Source organism: Montipora foliosa, chromosome 3 (genome assembly GCF_036669935.1).
Source record: "Montipora foliosa isolate CH-2021 chromosome 3, ASM3666993v2, whole genome shotgun sequence".
In the NCBI taxonomy this organism is placed as follows: Eukaryota; Metazoa; Cnidaria; class Anthozoa; order Scleractinia; family Acroporidae; genus Montipora; species Montipora foliosa.
The window spans coordinates 39,553,393-39,573,392 of record NC_090871.1 but is presented as its reverse complement, the minus strand read 5'-3'; the positions used below and the strand labels follow the sequence as shown (position 1 = coordinate 39,573,392).

Below are 20,000 nucleotides of genomic sequence, written 5' to 3'. Positions count from 1 at the left end.
TCGACTGAATCTCCGATCTGTTCGACTCTGGCGTGACCAGAGTTGTTTAAGGCTATTCGCAGATTCTGTTCGTAACTCGTCATATGATTTCCCATAAAATTCCAGGGTGCTTAGGGTCTCAGCGTCCGTAATCAAACGGGTATGTTGTTCGCCGCCATTGCTACAGCCTTGTTCGCCGCCATTTTTGGAAGCTTGTGGATCTTGTCGTTTGATAGACTGCTGCAGCTCTTCCAAATTTTGCTTAAGGGCGGCAATTTCATCCGCCGCAGGACTTGTGTTATAAGTCACATGGTCTAGTGTCTACTGCGCACAGTAGTTTTGGTTGTAAGCGTGCTCTCAAGTAATTTTGTTCAGGTGATCGTATCACGAGTTAGTTGTCTTTGCAGAAGCCAACAGACACAGACCCAGCTTGTGTTATAAGTACAGGTTTTGCAAGAGCTTTTACGCTCTTAAACCTTTAAGTGCTTGAATCTTCGGCACAGGTTGTACTACATTAAAAGGAGTCATTGCACGCTCGCAAGCCAACAACTATCAGCTTGATCTATCATGCGGGTTGCACCACTGAGTGTCTGAAAGTGTCTGAAGCTACCTGAAGGTGCCATGAAGTGAAATAAGCTGTATTGTGGTTGCATTCTCCTTTCACAGTTGAGAATTCACGGAGGCATATTTGAAAACAACAAAAGTAAGTATGGGAATCTTGATTGAACAATACCGGTCAAGGATTGGTTCTCATGACAATTTTGGAAAACAAAGGATACAACTGTTGAAGAGATCTGTTACCGGAAGACTAAGGCTATAGACATAATAATATAATAATAATTTAATCACTTATATTGCGCGCATTCCATTAATATGATCATGCACGCATTGCAATGTATAAAAATATCTATATATATATATACATATATGAAACAAAATAAAAATAATGATAAACACAATGAAAATCTTATGAGTAAGCTTCAATAAAAAGATGAGTCTTTAATTTCTGCTTAAATGACTTGAAGTCCTCTAGATCCCGAGCTACTGGTTTCGAGCTACCTTGAAGGCACGCAAGTCATCCTGGGATTTTGAGGATCGCCATTTCTTTTCAGCTTTCCTCTTTGCTTTTATAGAAGACTTTATGTCGCTGTTGAACCATGGTACTCGCCTTCTGCACACTAAGGTCTTTGTCTTTAAAGGTGCATGCTTGTCGAGTATGGAGGATAGAGATGAATCATAACCAGACACCATATCATCTAGGGTTGGATAGATCTTGTTACATAGTTCTGACGATCTGAGATCTTCACGAAAGCGATCCAAGTCAATAGATTTGATCTTACGATAAGTGATCTCCTTCACCACTCGACAGGGTTTTGATGCATTGAGTCAACATAGAATTGACGCATGATCTGATAGGTAGCAATCAACCTCTGGTGAACCAGCAACAATAGTATCATGTTCACGAGTGATAAGAAGATCCAGGGTGTGGCCACTCATATGTGTTGGACCAGTTACATGTTGTTTAAGACCCATAGAATCTAAGAGTTCTTTGAACAATCTGGCATTGGGGTCATCATCAATATAGACATGAAAATTAAAATCACCAGTCAGCAATAGAGATTCAGGTGTCAAAATGATAGATTCCAAGTAAGAACTGAATTCCTCGAGGAATGTAGCAGGCGTCACTGGATGAGCAGTGGAGTATGGAGGACGATAAATGATGACAATTCTCGCCTTAAGCGAATCTGCGCCGATTTTAAACTCAGAATATTCAAACGAGTTTATTTTGCGTGATTCAATCTTCCTAACATCAATTGATTTTTTGATCAGCAATGCAGTCCCACCGCCATTACGGCCAGATAAGCGATTTTGTTGAAAAAGTTTGTAAGTTTCACTTGGAAAAAACTCCAAACTTGCAGCCGTATCATTGTCGCGCAACCACGTTTCAGTCATCGCAAATATCCTATATTCCTCAAGACATTGAATCGTTCAAGGATGATCTCAGGGAATCGAGGCTATGCCAGAATCCACCCGCTCCTCTCCAAAAGAAGACTATCACGGTTCGTCCGCGGGTTCCTTGGTTCAAGAACGAAATCAAAGAAGCAAAGCGTTTACGTAGACGGTATGAGAGAATATGGCGAAGGACGGGGCTCGAGTCAGACAGGGTTAATTTCATTAAGGCACGCAATCATACGAATCATATTATAGAGCAAGCAAGGCGTGACTATTATTTCAACCTTATTAATGAAAACGATGGTGATCAAAGAAAGCTTTTCAAGACGGCCAGTGCACTGCTAGGAGGGTCGTCACAGGAAAAATACCCCAAGCACTCTGACCCTACTTTGCTTAGTAATGATTTTGGGAGATTCTTTATACAAAAGATCGATGTCATTCGCTCAAAGCTGGATAGAATTGACTCCTCATTGAATCACCCTCATTATTCGATCAGAAGTAGCATTGAAGAGTCTTCGTTTGCTGGCACACCCTTCAATAACTTCCAGCCAATGTCGTTAGAAGGTATCAAAAAGCTGGTGCTGAATGCCCCAAACAAGACCTGCTACAATGACCCCATACCTACCAAGATTGTTAAAGACTGTATTAACGAACTCCTACCGACCATTTCCAACATGGTTAATCTTTCGCTCAGTAGTGGTCGCTTTCCGGACATTTGGAAAGAGGGTTTAGTGAGACCAAAGTTAAAGAACGCCAACATGGATCTGATAAAGAAAAATTACCGGCCCGTCAGCAATCTTACTTTCCTTTCAAAAATCACTGAAAAGGCAGCTGCACTACAAATCTCCGATCACGTGTCGTCGAATCAGATGTTTCCGGAATTTCAATCAGCCTACAGAAAAAATCACAGTACGGAAACTGCCTTACTGCGCATGCGCAACGACATACTCGTCAACATGAACAAACAACAAGCCACATTATTAGTGTTCCTAGATTTAAGCGCTGCTTTCGACACAGTAGACCATGACATATTACTGCGGCGCCTGGAATACAAATTTGGAATTAAAGATCAAGCAGTAACGTGGTTCAAATCCTATCTGTCGAATAGATCTCAGCGTATTGTAATCGGCAATGCAAAGTCGGACAGTTTTGATTTGAAGTTTGGTGTGCCACAGGGCTCCTGTCTCGGCCCAATGCTGTTCTCCCTTTACACCAGTGAGCTATTTGATGTGACTAGCCAGCACCTCCCAACAGCGCACAGTTATACTGATGATACTGGTATCTATCTGGCTTTCAATCCAAATGATGATTCCAATCAAGACGCCACCATTGCAGCAATGGAAGCGTGCCTCTGTGACATCCGTAACTGATTGATCAATGATAAACTCATGATCAACGATTCCAAGACAGAGTTCATGCTCATTGGGACGAAAGCGCAGCTACAGAAAACTAAACGCGCTACTCTAACTATCGGCGAATCCATCATCTCTCCGAGCACGGAACCCCTTAGAAACTTAGGGGCCTGGTTTGACTGCAATTTCAACCTGAACTTCAACATAACCAAAGCGTGTAGGAGTGCTTTTTTTCATCTTCACAACATTAGACGCGTCAGAAAATATCTAAGTATAGAATCTGCCCATAAATTAATCCACGCTTTCATCACAAGAAGATTGGACTATTGTAATTCACTTTTATACGGACTACCCTACTGCGCTCTCAGTAAACTGCAGCGTGTTCAAAACGCAGCTGCAAGAGTCCTATGTCTAGCACCACGGTATTGCCATATCACACCTATACTATACAAATTACACTGGCTACCTGTAACGTTTAGAATAGATTATAAGATTATTATAATCACTCACAAAGCAATCCATGGTACAGCTCCTAATTGTTTATCATCTCTCGTAAATTTTATACCTAATTCTTCCTACAGCCTCAGATCAAATAACAAATATCTGCTTTCAAATCCAGATTTCAGGACTCTCCCTACTCTTGGCGATTGAGCCTTTGTGGCCGCCGCACCAAAACTGTGGAATAATCTTCCGTTAGATCTTAGATGCACTTCTGATTTTAGAGTTTTTAAACGTAATTTGAAGACTCATCTTTTTAAAAAAGCTTTTTCTGATATAGTATTGTAATTTATAGACTAGATAATTATTCATTCGTGTAATTTTTGACTATATAGTGTTATATATTGTTTTTTTTTATTGTAAGGTGCATTTGAAAACTGTATAGTTGAATTTGCGCGGTATAAATAAATTTTATTATTATTTTATTATTATTATTATTATTATACCTTATCACGTTGTAAGGATCATTTTTCGAATTTAATGTAAGATGTTCTATTTAAATGTATTTTACTAGCCAGTATTGAAACAAGTTGTTGGACACCAGAAAATGTGGAAAGATTTATTGTGACACATCGTCAGTATTTTGCCTAGTCTCTATTTTAGTAGAGCGCTACCTAGTGAGATTCCTCTGGTTTGTTTGCCAAAGGTGAGTTGTCAATTTTCCCTTTGTCAATTCCATAGCAAATTCTCCGTTTGAAGTGTCTCCAAAAACGTGTTGGTCCTTGAGACAACACAGGGTGCTAGCAGTTTTTTTAAGTCTTTTCTCTTGCTTACGACGACACTTTCCCCAAAGAAAAGAAAAACCTCTGGCACCCAGGGTACTTTTGAGACCGCAAAGTCGTTAAATGACCAATCCATTTAAAAGTGGACAAAAAACATGAAGTCTTTTAAAATTCAATCGAGTAGAAGATGTGCACATCCCTTTTCAACGTAAATGTATCCGTAAACTACGGACCTATTTAACAGCAAATTGAGGGAGATGGGACTGTTGCTGCTATCCGCGTATAGAGGGTGTCTGCTTACACTGGTTGATTGCATTTTTGATACTGAACATGGCATAATAGTCAGATACACTGCTCTGCGTTGAAGTAGTAAGGCGGATTCTGTTTGTATAAACAAGCCGAGACAGTGGACGCTTTATTGAAATGGATAGCTATAAGTACAACAACCATAAAAGCGCGAATTTCAGAATTAGTAATAGTAAAAATGTGTTAAAATGCAACAACTCGATTAGGCAAAAAAAGTCACACTAGAATTGAAAGTTTATTGAGTGAACCACTAGTCTGTTGACCCTACATGTTCTCAAATTGTTGTGAAGGACCGCCAATGAATGTGCTGCAGAGCGCAGGACTTATACAAGACCTCACACATAACCCTAGATACATACATGAACTTTATTTCTATTCCGATTTCTAAATAGGTCTTTTCTAGGGCATGGCTATAAAATGTAAAAAGATACGATTATAACTAAATGCAAGGCATGAAATATGTATGTCATCGTGTATCAGTCTTCTTGAACATGTTCTATACATTATTTCATTCAATATTGCATGCCAGATCATCTGTCACGTTAGTGAATGTCATGGCACCTAACAATCATCCAGGAGACAAGTTGAAGCAGTTGAACCTCACCTCTGAACCCGAGTTAAACGCTTCAAAGTTATGAACTTCTAGTAGCAGATGAAGTATTGCTCCTTCATTGAAGATTATTGTTACTCTGTGCACCATATATTACAATACTGCTGATAACATACCAAAAACAAGACACTGCATTTCATCATCGTTGTTTATTACTGTCAATGACCTTTCAGTTTCAGGAAATGCCAACGTCAACATGCCAAGGACTTGTCTAACCTTGTGTGGCATGACTCAACCCACCACAGCCTTTCCCCTTATCGTGGATAAAAATAACGTTGACAAGGGATTAGTTTCTTGCTTCCTTTGGATTTTTCCCCGTCCTGTCTTCAACAACTTCAGTTCACTTCAGATTGATGCGAATGAAGAATGCAGTGCAGCAGCAACAGAATTTAAAACTATAGTTGGTAAGCCATATTTCCGACCGCTTTTGCCTTAAATTAGATATATATACATGTATATTTATGGAGAATAACTCAAGGATGCCCTGAAGAAATCATTACACATATCTTCCCTTTTTATAACTTTGAATATAGGAGAATGAGAAAACAAAAATTGAGCCATAACTTACTGTCATGTGACAATACTTTAAGGTTACCCCACTGACCCCTAATGTACCCCCATTTGACAATCAAATCTTTAATCATCTGGCATTAGACAGTGTAAAATTTATTGGCATTAGACTGAGCAATGTAATATATAAATTTAGGCAAGCCTAAAAGCGGAGCTCGTGGCTTGTTTAGTCTTCCCTTGCAAACTAAATTCCCAGTGAACTCCTAGGAATTCCTAAGAATTCCAAAGATTTCCAAGACATGCAAATTAGAGCAAATGCACAACCTTGGAATTATTTGGAATATCTGGGAATTATAAAAATGCTACTTAGAATTTCTAGGAATTGTTGGGAATTTTTGAGAATTTCTGAGAATGCTCAATCTGAAGGCTTATGAGCTTGAAGACAGGACTTGGAATTCTTGGGAATCTATGAGAATCAGAATTTTGTTACTGACAGAGAGAAATTGCCTGAGAAACTTAATAGAACGGCCTGGTACACTACTAAAGTCTTAATGTAAATTTACTAAGTAGATTACCCCAACCATAGCCCAGCAATCCCACAAACAAACCAATACCAAAAGAACTAAAAGTATAACCAATGTAATTCAAGAACTATGATGTTATAGTGAGGACACTTCAACTGTGAACACTTGATTTTTTGTACATTTTTTAGAGATTCAAAGAAGAAGAAGATGGCAAGGTTGATAACACATTTAGGCATTAACTGTTAGTGCAATATTTTGACATCAAAAGTTGTGGGGTATACATGTAGTATAAGCTATAACAAAATTAAATTGTGTTTATTTTAACAACTTCAACACCTAAGTGAAACTTCAACTTTTCAAGTGTAAATACACCCTTTGTTGTGCTGGGATTTTACTATTTAGAATACATTGTACTCCATCCTAATATTTTTTATGCTTGCAATGTCTCCAATTGCTTTAGCCACACACTCCATTGAAATTTGGCAGGCGTACGAGGCATGGTTGGTCAGAGTTCCCTTCCAAATAGAACACCTTTTCTTTAATTTCAGCAACTTCTGCCAGTTGAAGTTCAGTTTCATTGCTAGAAGATCATAAAATTATTATACATGCCATTAGAGAACCCTTGATCATGAATAATAAATACCATATAAATACACAAAAGATTTTTTAATACAGTGAATAGTGCACTAATTTCATAAAGCATTATGATCAAAAGCATATTACATGTACATAAGAATGAAAATAAAACATAAAAATACAACATTTCAACAGTAATATTTAAAATCCCATTTGAATAAAAAGTTGAAATTACAATTTAAAATAATTCATGATGGAGTAAAAGCAAGCCCAAAATATTGAGTTTTCAACAAACACTTGAATAGACTAAATTTACCAGTATCCTCTTTCTGGATGTTGGTTGGTAATAATTTGTTTCACAGTTTATATAATTATGTGCAAGCTCGTATAGTTTTAGAGACTTTTTTTAGAGTTAGGTCTTCAACTGAAATATTTGTTTATTGTTAACAGAAGTAAACTTATTTATTGCTATTAGTACTTGAGTGACTATGGTAAATAAGTATTGAGGTTAATGGAGTACCTTTGAGACTTCATTCGTAGAATGTGACAACCAGCATCATCAAAAAAGAATGGGTTGTGCAGGCTGGGCTCTATTACTTTATATACCACAAGTATTCTTCCTGACACCTTGTTCCAAATAAAGAAATTTATGTCTCCCACTATCCCATAATTTTTGACAGCAAGACCACAGAGGCACTTCTCTTGATCATCCGAGTGTATTCCCGACTGACAAAAACCTGCCCATTCCTCACAATTCTCAAGACTTTGAAGTTGTCAGGTCCTCACTTGCAAAGGACTTCATTCACCAAATGTACTGGAAGCCCTGCCAGCTTTTTTGCTCCTCCAGCAACCTGACAATCATTAGCATCTTTAAGGTTCTTCAACCTGTAAACAAGTTAATTAATAAATTAATCATGTCATAATACCCATGAAGAGTTCAGATGTAGATTAAGCCATTATCTACCTTGCTGTGAAGCAGTCACCAGGAATATATTTCAGAGGCCTGACTGTTTAGCATTCTGAGCCCCTCTCAAATGAGTTATTTGATAAGACATGATTTCACATTGCCTCTTTTCACCAATTAGCATATTTCTATACTTTCAAATTGTCATGGAAACCTGTCATAAGTTTGGAAGTAGCCTGTGATGGACTAGCTTCCCATCCAGCTGGGAAGACAAACAATACTCAAGTCCCTTCATTGTTGCAGAAATGGAAGTTAAGAACCAAACTGCTAAGTTACAATGGCTTATGTAGAGACTTTAATTCAGCAAAGAGACCATTATTAAATGCTTCTGCAAGTAAAATATCATATGATTATTTCTAATTGCTTGTTAAAAACTAGAGAGCAATACAATTAAAACCCAATCATGGTTGATATACCCCCTTTTGTGATCAGCATGCTTGTTATAAACTCCTTGGTTGCTCCAGCTGTGATTAGCTCAACATCACTCATAAGACGGCTCTGGGCATGCAACATCCAAATCAGCTGAGATTATAAACAACATAGTGTCAGTCAATAATTTAGAAAAAAAAGTCTCTCCTTTACTGTGTAATTTTTCATTGTATGTCACTCTGTGGTAAAAATTTTTATTATTAAAACAAAAAATGTCAAAAGATGGACCTATTAAGCTTAATCTGACAAGGTCATAATTAAAGGAGAAAAAAGAAGTATTTTCAGGCACGCAAAAAGTAAATGTACAACCTTGAGGTAAGCAGGTGAGTCCATGCCAAAGTGAATTTTAAATTGCTTATACCATCACAGTACCGTTAAGTAAGGCAAGCACATAACATAATTGACTATTTGATTTAGAAGCAAAGTGAATATTTGAAATGTAAGTTGTATTTATATGGCACATACTGGCTATTGTTTAACTAAAGAATATGAATGGCATTTTTTACCTGTCTACAAACATTTCCAGTCCCGTGGCAAAAATCCATGAGCGTCCCATTCATATTTTCGAAGCCAAAGGTGGACCAAGCCCAAAGTGGCCCCCAGCCTTCAACATAGTCAACCAGGTGGGCACCTGCATTGTGCACGTTGAGACCACAACTTCCCTTTCCTACAAATGATGATGACATTTATATTAATTAAGGACTTCTAAGGAACAGAGCAACATGTTTTGCAGACCACAACTTCCATTTCCTACAAATGATGATTACATTTATATTAATTAAGGACTTCTAAGGAACAGAGCAACATGTTTTGCAGTTGTTTTAGATTTTTCACATGCCTTCAGAAACCGGTCTGACATTTGTCCCTTTGATTTAGCTTTCATCTTGAGCGACTGCGTGCATCTCATCTTAAGGAAATCATATTTATTGACTATGAACAATGTACACACAAAAATACACACTATGACATTTACAAGTTCTTCAAATGACCAAATAGTTCTTTGCAACCTTTACTACAGCTTTGACAAGACTCATGAGGCCGATGGAAAAGAAATCTTTTTAATCAACAAATTTAAAAAGAAGTACAACTGTGAATTTGAGTTGTGGCACCTGGTCATCGCACAAGTAAACTATATAGTTCGTTGTGAGCATTATTTATGACAACCACAAGATTAGTCAGATAAAGTTAACTTAAAACATTACTGAACAATATCAGGGACATGTAACGATGTTCACTTGTACAGGGAAGTACATGTAGTGGCCTTGGACATAATCTCAATTACCTCTGATTTAAATCATGAAATTTCATAGGAATTATGGGCACATGCTTTGCACTTAAGCATTTGTTAGCTGAGATATACGTGTACATGAAGCCTATCATAATAAGGAAGATGGAACTGAAATGCACTTCATACCATAGAGAGCCTGAAAGTCCTTGTAGAATCTGTCTAGCAGATCTCTTGCTCGCTTCAACTGGCTTGGAGTGATTTCACTACCAAGAAGTATATATATTGCTTCTGAGAAGCGGGCAAAATGTTGGAGGTATTTATCCGGCAGATAACCAACCAAACATGGCAAAGCATAATAAAGAAGCCACGACTGCAACTCGGAGGCTAGAAAAACAAAAGACAAGTCATACATTTTCTGTGAAAGGCACCGCATAAATACCAGGTAATAATGCAACGTTTTCAAGTGGTACACCATGGAAATACCATGAGTCAGTTGAATTTTCTCAGTTATGTATGCACACAAGTGTATATACAAGTGTGTATACCAAGAAAATACAAGTGGCAAGTGAGATATTCCATGGTATAGGTCCACAAGATAGAATTGCATTTTGAACTAGTTTATACCATGCCATAGAAAAAAAATGTGGCCAACACAATCAATGCAACACACAGTACGCTCATCACACAATGGGAAGGTTGGGTGTTAAATACTGTCGAATATACAACGGCTTTCTGTATTACAATTGGCTGTATTTCCTATTGCAGGGTATAAACGTTAATACTGTGGCTTTATGACTTCTACAATTGTAATTGCAGCCTTACCTTTAAAGTTCTTGAAATGTTTCTCCAGGTCTCTCGGAAGTCGGGCTAATACATCTGAGGGGTCGAATTTGAAGTATGCGTTTGTTAATCTTTTTTATCGACAAGTGCATAAAAGATTATGTATCTTAAAAAAAGTCTTGACATTTCCCTTGACAAAATATTGACTGTGAATGGAAATCACTTCTAGGATATTAAAAAAAAAACATTCAAAGGCAGGTGACATCAAACAATCCTGCAACTTACACGTACCAAATTGTACTCAAAGCATTTAAAGTCGTCTGTTAAGTGCGTCTCAACGACGCACTTAAAACAAGACATGAAAGTCGTCAGACGTTAAATGTGTCTGTCTTATTTCTCGTTTTTATACTAGATGTTAAAGTTGTCTTGAGACGACTTTAACGTCTCAGACGACTTTAACGTCTCTAGCATAAAAACGGCCATTTTTTAAAAGTACTCACAATATGTACATGTAGATCCAACATTCACAATTATATGCAAAACAAGAGCAAAAAATTTGTATCTTAAAATAAAGTCTTGACATTTCCTCTGACTAAAATTTCACTGTAAACTGAAATCAATTGTGGGATATTGAAAAAAAAAGCAACATTTAAAAGCAAAAGCATTGAATTTCTAGTATAAATATCCAACAAATAATTCTTTTTATTCCCTAATCAAATCATACCTGGCCACCAATAAAAAATTCCTTCTTATGGTTGGTTGAAGAGAACCATTTGTACAGAAGAGTCTTTGTTACACCCAACAAACATCAGGAACCATCCCAAGAACAATGTCAAACCGGGGCATTAGGGCCAAGCAGGAGACATCAAACAATCCTGCAACCTACATGTAACAAATTGTACTCAAAGCTAGGTGAATGGCTGCCATAAACAACATTTAAATTTTTCGTAAATTTAAACTTAACATCACATTTATTTTTTAAAAGTACTCATAATATGTACATCTAATGTTCACAATTATATGCAAAGCAAGAGTAAAGTGCATGCTAGAATACTTGTAAAATATGCTTGTCATAATAAGATAAAAACAGACTTATAAACAGAAACAGCTTGCTAGTATGCAAATAAGATCATTCCCCATGGTACTCTTGTTTTTCTTTGGTACCAAAGGTTGAATGAGATAAACAATTTTTTTTTGTGGTAAAAATCATGGTTTAAGTAAATTTTCATGAATGGCTAAAACATAATATGCTCTATCCATACAAGATTCCAAACTAAAATTAGTCACCTTTTTTTGGCTCTGATTTGCTTTGATAGCATTTTCCTGAAATGTTGTCATAGTCCTGTTGGGAGCCCTCTCAGTTGCAGACCTGTATGGGTAACATCGGGTATGCCCCTTTCCTTGGGCAGCTACAAATCCACTTTCCTCACATGTCAGACAACCACTCTCACCATTACGTTGAGTCATATATAAAAGGTATGCCTTCCCTTGTAAATCAGTTGAGCCAAGCAGTACAGCAGCTTTGACATTTACTGTTGAAGGTTCTTGTGGCAACTCAATGGTTACTCCTAAAATGGAAAGTGAAAAATGTACCCTAGGTGAATACGTGAATTAATGTACTGTAATGGACTTTTATCACTATTGAGCAGTACCTGCAAAATTGAGATACAATTATTTACATAACATTAACATATTTTATTCACACTCGATGACCTGGAGCTTGTTAGGCTCCTGGCTTAGGTAGCTAATGAGTCACTTAGATTGCCATAGCATGCTTTAAATACTGTTTGAAGGCATGTCTCAAACACCCACCTTCCTTGTACAGTTTGTTTATTTGAGTGGCAAATGGTTCAAAGAATGCATTGAATGGGGGTTTTCCCTTTCCCTGCCAAATACCCCATAGCATCATATTTGTCTTTGAAAACCTACGATGTAAAAAAGTTAAATAAGTAAAAAGAAACATTTCTTCTCGGTTGATACGATAAAAAAGAATTGTCTTTTGATGAGGCTCCACTCAAATATAGTTTTAGGTAACTTAGGATATAAATGGTAGATTAAATATTTACGTTTTCAGGAAATGATAGATTTCAATAATTTTTTTCTACCTGTCTGGAGATGGAAGTTCATTGATAGCTAAAGACACAGGCCAAAGGGATACACTTGAGGAGGAATATAAAGGGGCACCATCTGTGTTGAAGATGAAACTTATGTTGGATATGTTGTAGTTTGGAATTTTTTTCAGGTCAAATTTTTTTAAACCCAGGTTAAAATTTTCCACCTAGTTCATAATATTTAAACTAGGTAATTTTTTTTTACCTAGGTTATTTATCAACTGTCTAGAAAGGGCTTTTATTTATGGGGTGTAGTTTAAAAAATAGGGGCCTGGTTTTTTGGGGGGGTCTAAAAAGAATAGTACACACAAAAAAAAAAGCAAGAAATTTGCCCTCCCCTCCCCTAAAAAATAACTATGCTGAGATACCCCAAATAGTTGTGAAACTATTTGTATCTCTTTGCAGCATTCACGAACAACAAAAATCCGTTGCAGACCATCTGAAGAAACCAGTGGTACACCCCATCATCGCAAATAAATTTCTTTCACACGTGGAAATCGACTTGATAGATATGAGAAGGTTATCATGTTCATGCAGCGAGGGACATAAATGGATTTTACACATCACGGACCATCACACGAAATTCTCGTGGCTTTTTCCATTAATTTCCAAGCAAACAGAACAAGTTATAAGTTGTTTCAACCAGCTATTTTGGCAGTGGGGTTTTCCTAAAAAGTTGCATTCCGACAACGGAAAAGAATTTAAAAATCAAAAGATGTCCAGCTTCTGTCAGAGCAATAACATAAAACAAGTGCATGGAGCTCTACGCACACCTACTACCCAAGGACTAGTCGAGAGAAATAATAGAACAATAAAGGAAAACATTCGAAATATTCTTACAGAGAAGAAAGAAAGTTACAACAACTGGTGTACAGTGTTAGGAGAAGCAGCCTACAAGAAAAACATTACAGTGCACCGTGCTGTTGCCCAAACACCATATGAACTAGTGTTAGGTATCAAGCCATGGAGAGAAGAAATGCGGGCAAGTGTACAAGAAACAGATACTGACAAAGGGGAACAAGAAGAAGAGACAAACAATGAGCAACAAAGGCTTGACAGTGAGGATGAAACAGTAGAAATGAATGTCCAGCAAACTCCAACATTGACAGATGAAAACAGCACAGATGACATTCAAACTAACGAACAGCAACAAGCAAAAGAAACTAAAAGTTCTCGCTCCAAAAAACGCAAAAAAATCAAAGAAAGGCAAGAACAGTACAACAAAAAAATGAAGCAATCCAGACCTAAAGTAGCCAAATCTCATGTCAATGATTATGTAAAAATAAAAATTGATAAGGTCGATAAGACACCCTTGCACCCCAATACATTGCTAGGAAAAATAATATCAATAGAGCCTGCGAATGGTTATGCCCAAGTGGTTACTGAATTTGGAGTTATAGACACCCAAATTTCTCCGAGCCGACTTCACAAGAGTCAAAACACAGGAATAGCATTGGATTACTCCAAACATATTACATTTTCACGTGCTTACAAAATGGCAATTAATCAGTAATTTCCCGATGTATTTAAAACAGATACACATAAATATTTATCAATAATATTTGCATGCACTTTTGCAATTATGTATGAAAACAAGAATAAACACAAATACAAATGAATAAAAGAATATATGTTTTATTAATCTACAGCAAACTCTGACAATTAAAATGGCTGATTCCCCTTTGACAACTGTCACCGTTCATACATGACTATTCCATAGAACATCACTGGTATGTTGTGTCCCAAACCTAACCCTGAAAGCTAACCATTTGAAATTAGTGCTTAACCCTAATCACTAAACCCAGAGAAATTATATACCCTAGGTTAAAAAAATTTTAACCCCAAAATTTAGGTTAAAAAAATTATAACCTAGGTTAAAAAAAAATTAACCTATAATTTAGGTTCAAAAAATTATAACCTAGGTTAAAAAAATTTGACCTGAAAGTAAAATTTAACTGCAACAGATATATCACTCAGGAACTGTCCAGGTCCACACAATCTTGTATAATATTTCCCATCAATAATGTCTGTGATTATTTCTTTTCCACGTTGCTCACTTCTCGCCTGAATAATTGCTTATTTACTAAGTTGTGAATCATAAGTCTTCCAATTTTTTTTTTCAATTTGTGATATATCTATCTATCTAGTCTACTTTGATACATAATTTATTCAAAGTATTCAATTTGCAAGTTATGAATCGTATTTATAATTGCTTGGGTTTTTTTAATTATTTGGTAGTTTACTGACTAAATCAAATTATTGTACATGCACAATTTGTTCATGTACATGTATAGCAAAGTTTGTAGCTTTATAGGATACCAGTCCAGTCAACAATAGGCTTCTGATTGGCTAATTGTGAATTTGGGTACAGTTAAAGACTCCTGCATGAATAATGGTTAATGACGCACCACTATAGTAATTTATTGAGCAGATGCATTCCAAATTATGCATGCCCACAAAGTGCTGATATGTACATACCCATTGCAGCCTCGCGTTGAACAGACCACTTGATCCTCCACGTTTGATGGAAACAGACCGAGACAATTTTCACAAATGTCATAGGTGAAAACAGTACAATTTCCACACACTTCCTGCATATTTGAGTAAGTTAAAGATTGCAATAGCTCGTTTGCTGGGCAGAGCAATTTCAACAAATCAATGATATCTTTTGCAGCCTCTGTCGTGATGCAGTGTCTTGCAATTAATGAAAGAATAGACATGCATGCTTCTTCTTGGGCTGAAAATGATTTTCGTGGGAGGCTGTCCTTCGGTGCTTCATCATCAGGCAAATCGACTGAATCTTCACAATCGGTGAGCGAAAATAGCCCAAGTGCCGTTAATGAAAAAAAAGTTGTTGGTGAGAACGTCGAACTTAAAGAAGGCAGTACGGTAGATGTATCGGCGGGTATTAGTAAAGGAAGGATTGCCATTTACAAGGCGGAAATTTTGAAAGTATGCGGTAAGTGCTAAGTAGTACATATACCTTAAACTCTTTAATGGTTGAGGCTTTAAGCTGCACTTGTCCAGTCACTGAAATTCAAAACATTGAAAGCATCACGTGCACGTAAATGCGGCAGCCGCCATTGCGGCCCAGATTACGGTGAGAAATCAATCCTTTGTACGCAGCACAAGTCCGTTTAGCCTTTCTCCGTTATTAAGTGAAAACAATTTTGTTTCGATTACCTTTTTAAATCTTCTCTTTATACTCCCGGTCGAATTTTCTTAAACTAATAGAACTTGCAAACCGAGATGATTTTAAGTTTAACCGAGAGTGAGCTTTAGATGGTCGTTTAAATCGGCTCACAGACCAAAGTCCACGTTCCAAAAAATCTAAGCGGCCTTTCTTCAAATTAACTGGCCGGTGTAAACCAGGGCTACATTGCGGGAGTTTCAAAGCTAATTGAGAAATTTTATCCACTTAAAGTTGCTTAACTCTCCATGCTGCATTATCATTCTTTGAAAAGGGTCAGGAAAAACGTTTAAGTCTTTTTATTCTTTATTGTTAGGAACAAAGGCAAAGGCTCTGGAGTTTGAGGCAAGTTTGGTTAAGAAAGTTGCTGACGCTCATGGTGATGTCAACGGTAAGGTTTCAATTTTTGATGTTTATAGACTCACTTGTAAAAATAAAATAATGCAACATTCAACTACATTTATAATCAGAAGCAATTTTATTATTTTCCCAGGTGATAAAAGCAGTAAAAGAAAACGGAACCCATCCCAGAAAGTGAGGGAAAATGTATTGGAGCAAGGTAAATTAAAGAAAAGCATAAGAATGTAAACCAGTTTCACAAAAATACTATTTTGATTCAATCAAAGTGTATTTAAACAAATCTCATATTAATTTAAGTATACTCATTCAATCGAATGAAATAAAACCCTAAAACCACTTGAACAATAAAATGTTGTTCAGTTGGGTTTGACTGCTGCATGTTTGGTTGGCTACCCTGGCCATTAATTGTATTACAAGTGCTTTTATTTTTGTGTTCCTTAATTGTATTAATGGCTAACCGCTTGGCTTGTCTCAAATTGACCTGATGTAGATAATAGCGAGGACAGAGAGGAGGCAGAGACATCCAGAAATAAAGGGAAGGGTGATAACGGTAAGTTTTTTTACCCATTATTATTTTTCATGCTGTTGTTTTTACTTTTAAAAATATAGATAGGACCCTCCTCATGCTCTGATTGGTTAAAAGTCCATGTTTTATCACAGTGTTTTATTGTTTTTCACCATCTTACCTCTATATCATAAAGCAAATGAAGGAGTCAAAGCCGTGTATTACACTGTGATAAAACACTCCGGACAGTTGTAAACACTCAAGTAATGTAGAAAACATGAGCCACAGGCTCGTGTTTTCTACTTAACAAATAGATTCCATGTTGCCGTGCGTCTGTTCAGTAATAGATCGCAGATGACGTCAAAATGTGGTAAGAACAAAAAAGTGGCACACGAGGCGATAGCTGAGTGTGTCACTGATGTTCTTACCACATTTTGACGTCTTCTGTGATCTGTTACTGAACAGACCCACGGCAACATGGAATCTATTTGTTTTATATAATAAAGAATTAAACTTTATTCGCATAAAAGCTGATGGTGACGTCAATCGTGCGTCTGTCGTCTAATAGATCATAGGCAAGAACCAATCAAAATCCGTCAATAACCTGGGTTATTATAATATAATATAACAGTATAATACTTATACATGGCTTAGGCTTCTTTGTTTGTTAAATAACTAAGTGATTTGGTTTAGATTTCATTTTACCGTGTGGTGTTATGTCTTGGATTTTAGTAACCATTGAAGAAATAATATTATGTGCACATTGTTGAGCGTTTTGTTCTTATTGCAAAAGACTACAAAGGTGTATGATTGATATGTAATTAATGGGATTTATTTTTCAGCTGATCAGCAACCCCCTAAGAAAAAAAGGAAGACGAATGACAAGAAAGCGAAAGGTAACCCTTAATCACCAATCAATTTCATGTTGCAATCCACAGTCACAGTGATCAACTGATCAGTACTCTTTTCACACTTGCATTGGTGAGTTAGTGAGTACTAATTTTCAACACTGGAGTACCCATTTTTTTTAGCCACCTTTGACTGTTTTATTTTTCAAATTTTATTTTTGTAGGTGACAACGAAGATAAAGAAAATGAGCTGGAAAGAAAAAAGGTAATTGGGTGGGCATTTAATGCTGTTGATTAAGACTCATTACCTTTCAGTGCCTAATTTTAGTGGTGTTTATGCTTAATTTGAAATGTGCAGTCAATTTCCCTCATTTTCCAAATTGTGAACTTTTCATTCACTCACTCAATCACTGCCTATCTTGCACTGGCACACAGGGCAGCAACAAAGGAACTGACCACAGCTGTCTGTCCCCAGCCAGCTTTTGGATGAAGCTCCAGCTGTGACCCAAGCCCCTCATCTCTGTCTCAACTGTCATCTATTTTTGGGTGAACTTTTTATACCAGCATATGTTTTACATGTATCATGTATCCAACTAGTGAACTTTTAACACCAGAATATATTTTGCATATAATATGTGATGGTTTATATGAACTACTTTTCATTAAAGAAAATTCACTATTTTCTTTTCAAAGTTGCAATAATCTGTACACCAAGAGAGGATAAACGGCACTTTGCAACAGCACAGAACACCTACAAGTACAGTTGTAATTCCTGATGAAACTACCTATACATCAGTACAGTCAAAGCCACAAGCACTTCCTGTCACACCCAACACTATCCCAAACAACCCCCATAAACAGTCACCATCACCATCAGCTACTGTGTCAACACAATCTTTGTCACATGACACACCTCATGCCACACACACAATCACTTCCATCCCTCACACTTTCACACCATCACAACCACCCTCATCCATACACAAGCCATCTCTCATTCCAAACACTCCTACTTCCAACCCTCATATCATTACACCAACACAATCCATACCACCCACTTATAATCCATCCATTTGTTGATAGCCAAATTGTTCAGCCTTGGGGTTAAGCCAACTACCGTCAATTGGATCATTGACTTCCTAAGGAATAGGCAACAAAGGGTCAAACTTAACAACAACTGCTATTCCAGCTGGCTGAATGTTCCTGCCGGAGTTCCTCAAGGCACGCGTTTAGGCCCTTGGCTGTTTTTGGTAATGATTAACGACCTAAAGTTACCGGGGGAGTCGTTCTCCATGTGGAAGTTTGCAGACGACACGACTGTTTCGGAGGTGGTGCCAAGTTCTGGGGAAAGTTCTTTACAGGAAGCTGTCAATCACATTTCCAGCTGGTCTCACAGTAATCTCTTCCAATTAAACCCGACCAAGTGCAAAGAGTTAGTTGTTTGTTTTAAGAAAACGCCACCATCCTATGGCCCGATTAAGATATACGGCGTGCAGTTTGAGAGGGTATCTTCTGCTAAAGTCCTAGGGGTTACGATCAGTAATGACTTGAAATGGAACGATCACGTGGATACTATCACCTCAAAAGCCGCACGTCGATTGTATCTTTTGAGTCAGCTAAAGAGAGCCAGCATAAGTCCCGATGACCTGTTAGCTTTTTATTATAGTGTCATTAGATCAGTCCTAGAATTCTCATGTCAGCTATTCCATCGTAGTCTCCCGAAATATTTGTCTGATGACATCGAACGTATTCAGAGGCGCGCCATGAGAATAATCTTTCCTAGTTTATCATACTGTGAGGCGATGGATAAGGCCGGAATTCCAACACTTTCAGAGAGACGTGAGTCATTATCTATTAAATTATTTGAAGATATTGTAGGTAATGAACACCACAAACTGGCTAACCTGCTACCTCCTATGGCCAGTTCCCACGCTCGGCGTTTGAGAAATAAGAGACGTTTTAATACTCCAGTTTGTCGCACCGATCGCTTTATGAACTCTTTTATTATTAGCCACGCGATGTAAATAATCTTTAAACACAATGGTAAATAGCCATTTTTATTGTAATTTTTATATTGTACGTAATTCAGTCCTACCACTGCAATGTATGATGTTTTTCAATAAACGAGTTTACTACTACTACTAACACCCACTGCCAATCGCCGTCCCATCACACCATTAAATACACAACGTACATCACCTATGCAAAACACTTTTACCACATCACCTTTTCACATTCCACCCCAGCCACAAACCCATTACACAAATTCATCTCTTTCACACCTTGACCATTCCTCCAGCTACAGTTCACTGCTGGAGGATGATCTAGAACTACAGGACTTTGGCATGAGGCATGACCAAGGACCATTACAATCAAGTGAAGTGAATAGTGAATGGACCTCATTCACTACTCATTTTACTCAACAGTTTGAAGAATTGAAGGGAGAAGTTGAGGGGCTTCGTTCAGAAGTGAAACATCTCAAAAGAATTGTGAGGGAGTTGAAGGTAAGGATAAAAATATGATTAATTATTCCTTCAAGAAAGGGGTAATAAAGT

The 20,000-nt window shown here is 37.2% G+C and overlaps 2 protein-coding genes and 1 pseudogene across 2 annotated transcripts in view; 1 reads left to right on the top strand and 2 right to left on the bottom strand.

The window, feature by feature from the left end:
* The window catches only part of LOC137995794 (uncharacterized), a 579-nt gene extending 496 nt beyond the window's left edge, over positions 1-83 (bottom strand). The window contains exon 1 of the mRNA XM_068841283.1: positions 1-83. This exon is cut by the window's left edge and continues 496 nt beyond it. Within this exon, the coding sequence (XP_068697384.1) occupies positions 1-83 (83 nt within the window).
* A 6,827-nt stretch (positions 84-6,910) lies between these two features.
* On the bottom strand, positions 6,911-15,139 carry LOC137995793 (uncharacterized; annotated as a pseudogene).
* A 121-nt stretch (positions 15,140-15,260) lies between these two features.
* On the top strand, positions 15,261-17,743 carry LOC137995792 (uncharacterized). The gene is made up of 6 exons (XM_068841282.1): positions 15,261-15,501; positions 16,049-16,123; positions 16,226-16,291; positions 16,583-16,642; positions 17,440-17,493; positions 17,670-17,743. Exons 1-6 carry the CDS (start codon positions 15,261-15,263, stop codon positions 17,741-17,743), a joined length of 570 nt encoding a protein of 189 aa, XP_068697383.1.
* The last annotated feature ends 2,257 nt before the right edge of the window (positions 17,744-20,000 follow it).

What these genes read in the sequence shown, in the direction of transcription:
- LOC137995792 (XM_068841282.1), top strand. Translation starts at nt 15,261, where the DNA reads ATGCATGCTTCTTCTTGGGCTGAAAATGATTTTCGTGGGAGGCTGTCC. An exon ending in GGAAAATGTATTGGAGCAAG is followed by an intron (nt 16,292 to 16,582) that starts GTAAATTAAAGA and finishes GACCTGATGTAG; the next exon opens with ATAATAGCGAGGACAGAGAG. An exon ending in GAATGACAAGAAAGCGAAAG is followed by an intron (nt 17,494 to 17,669) that starts GTAACCCTTAAT and finishes TTATTTTTGTAG; the next exon opens with GTGACAACGAAGATAAAGAA.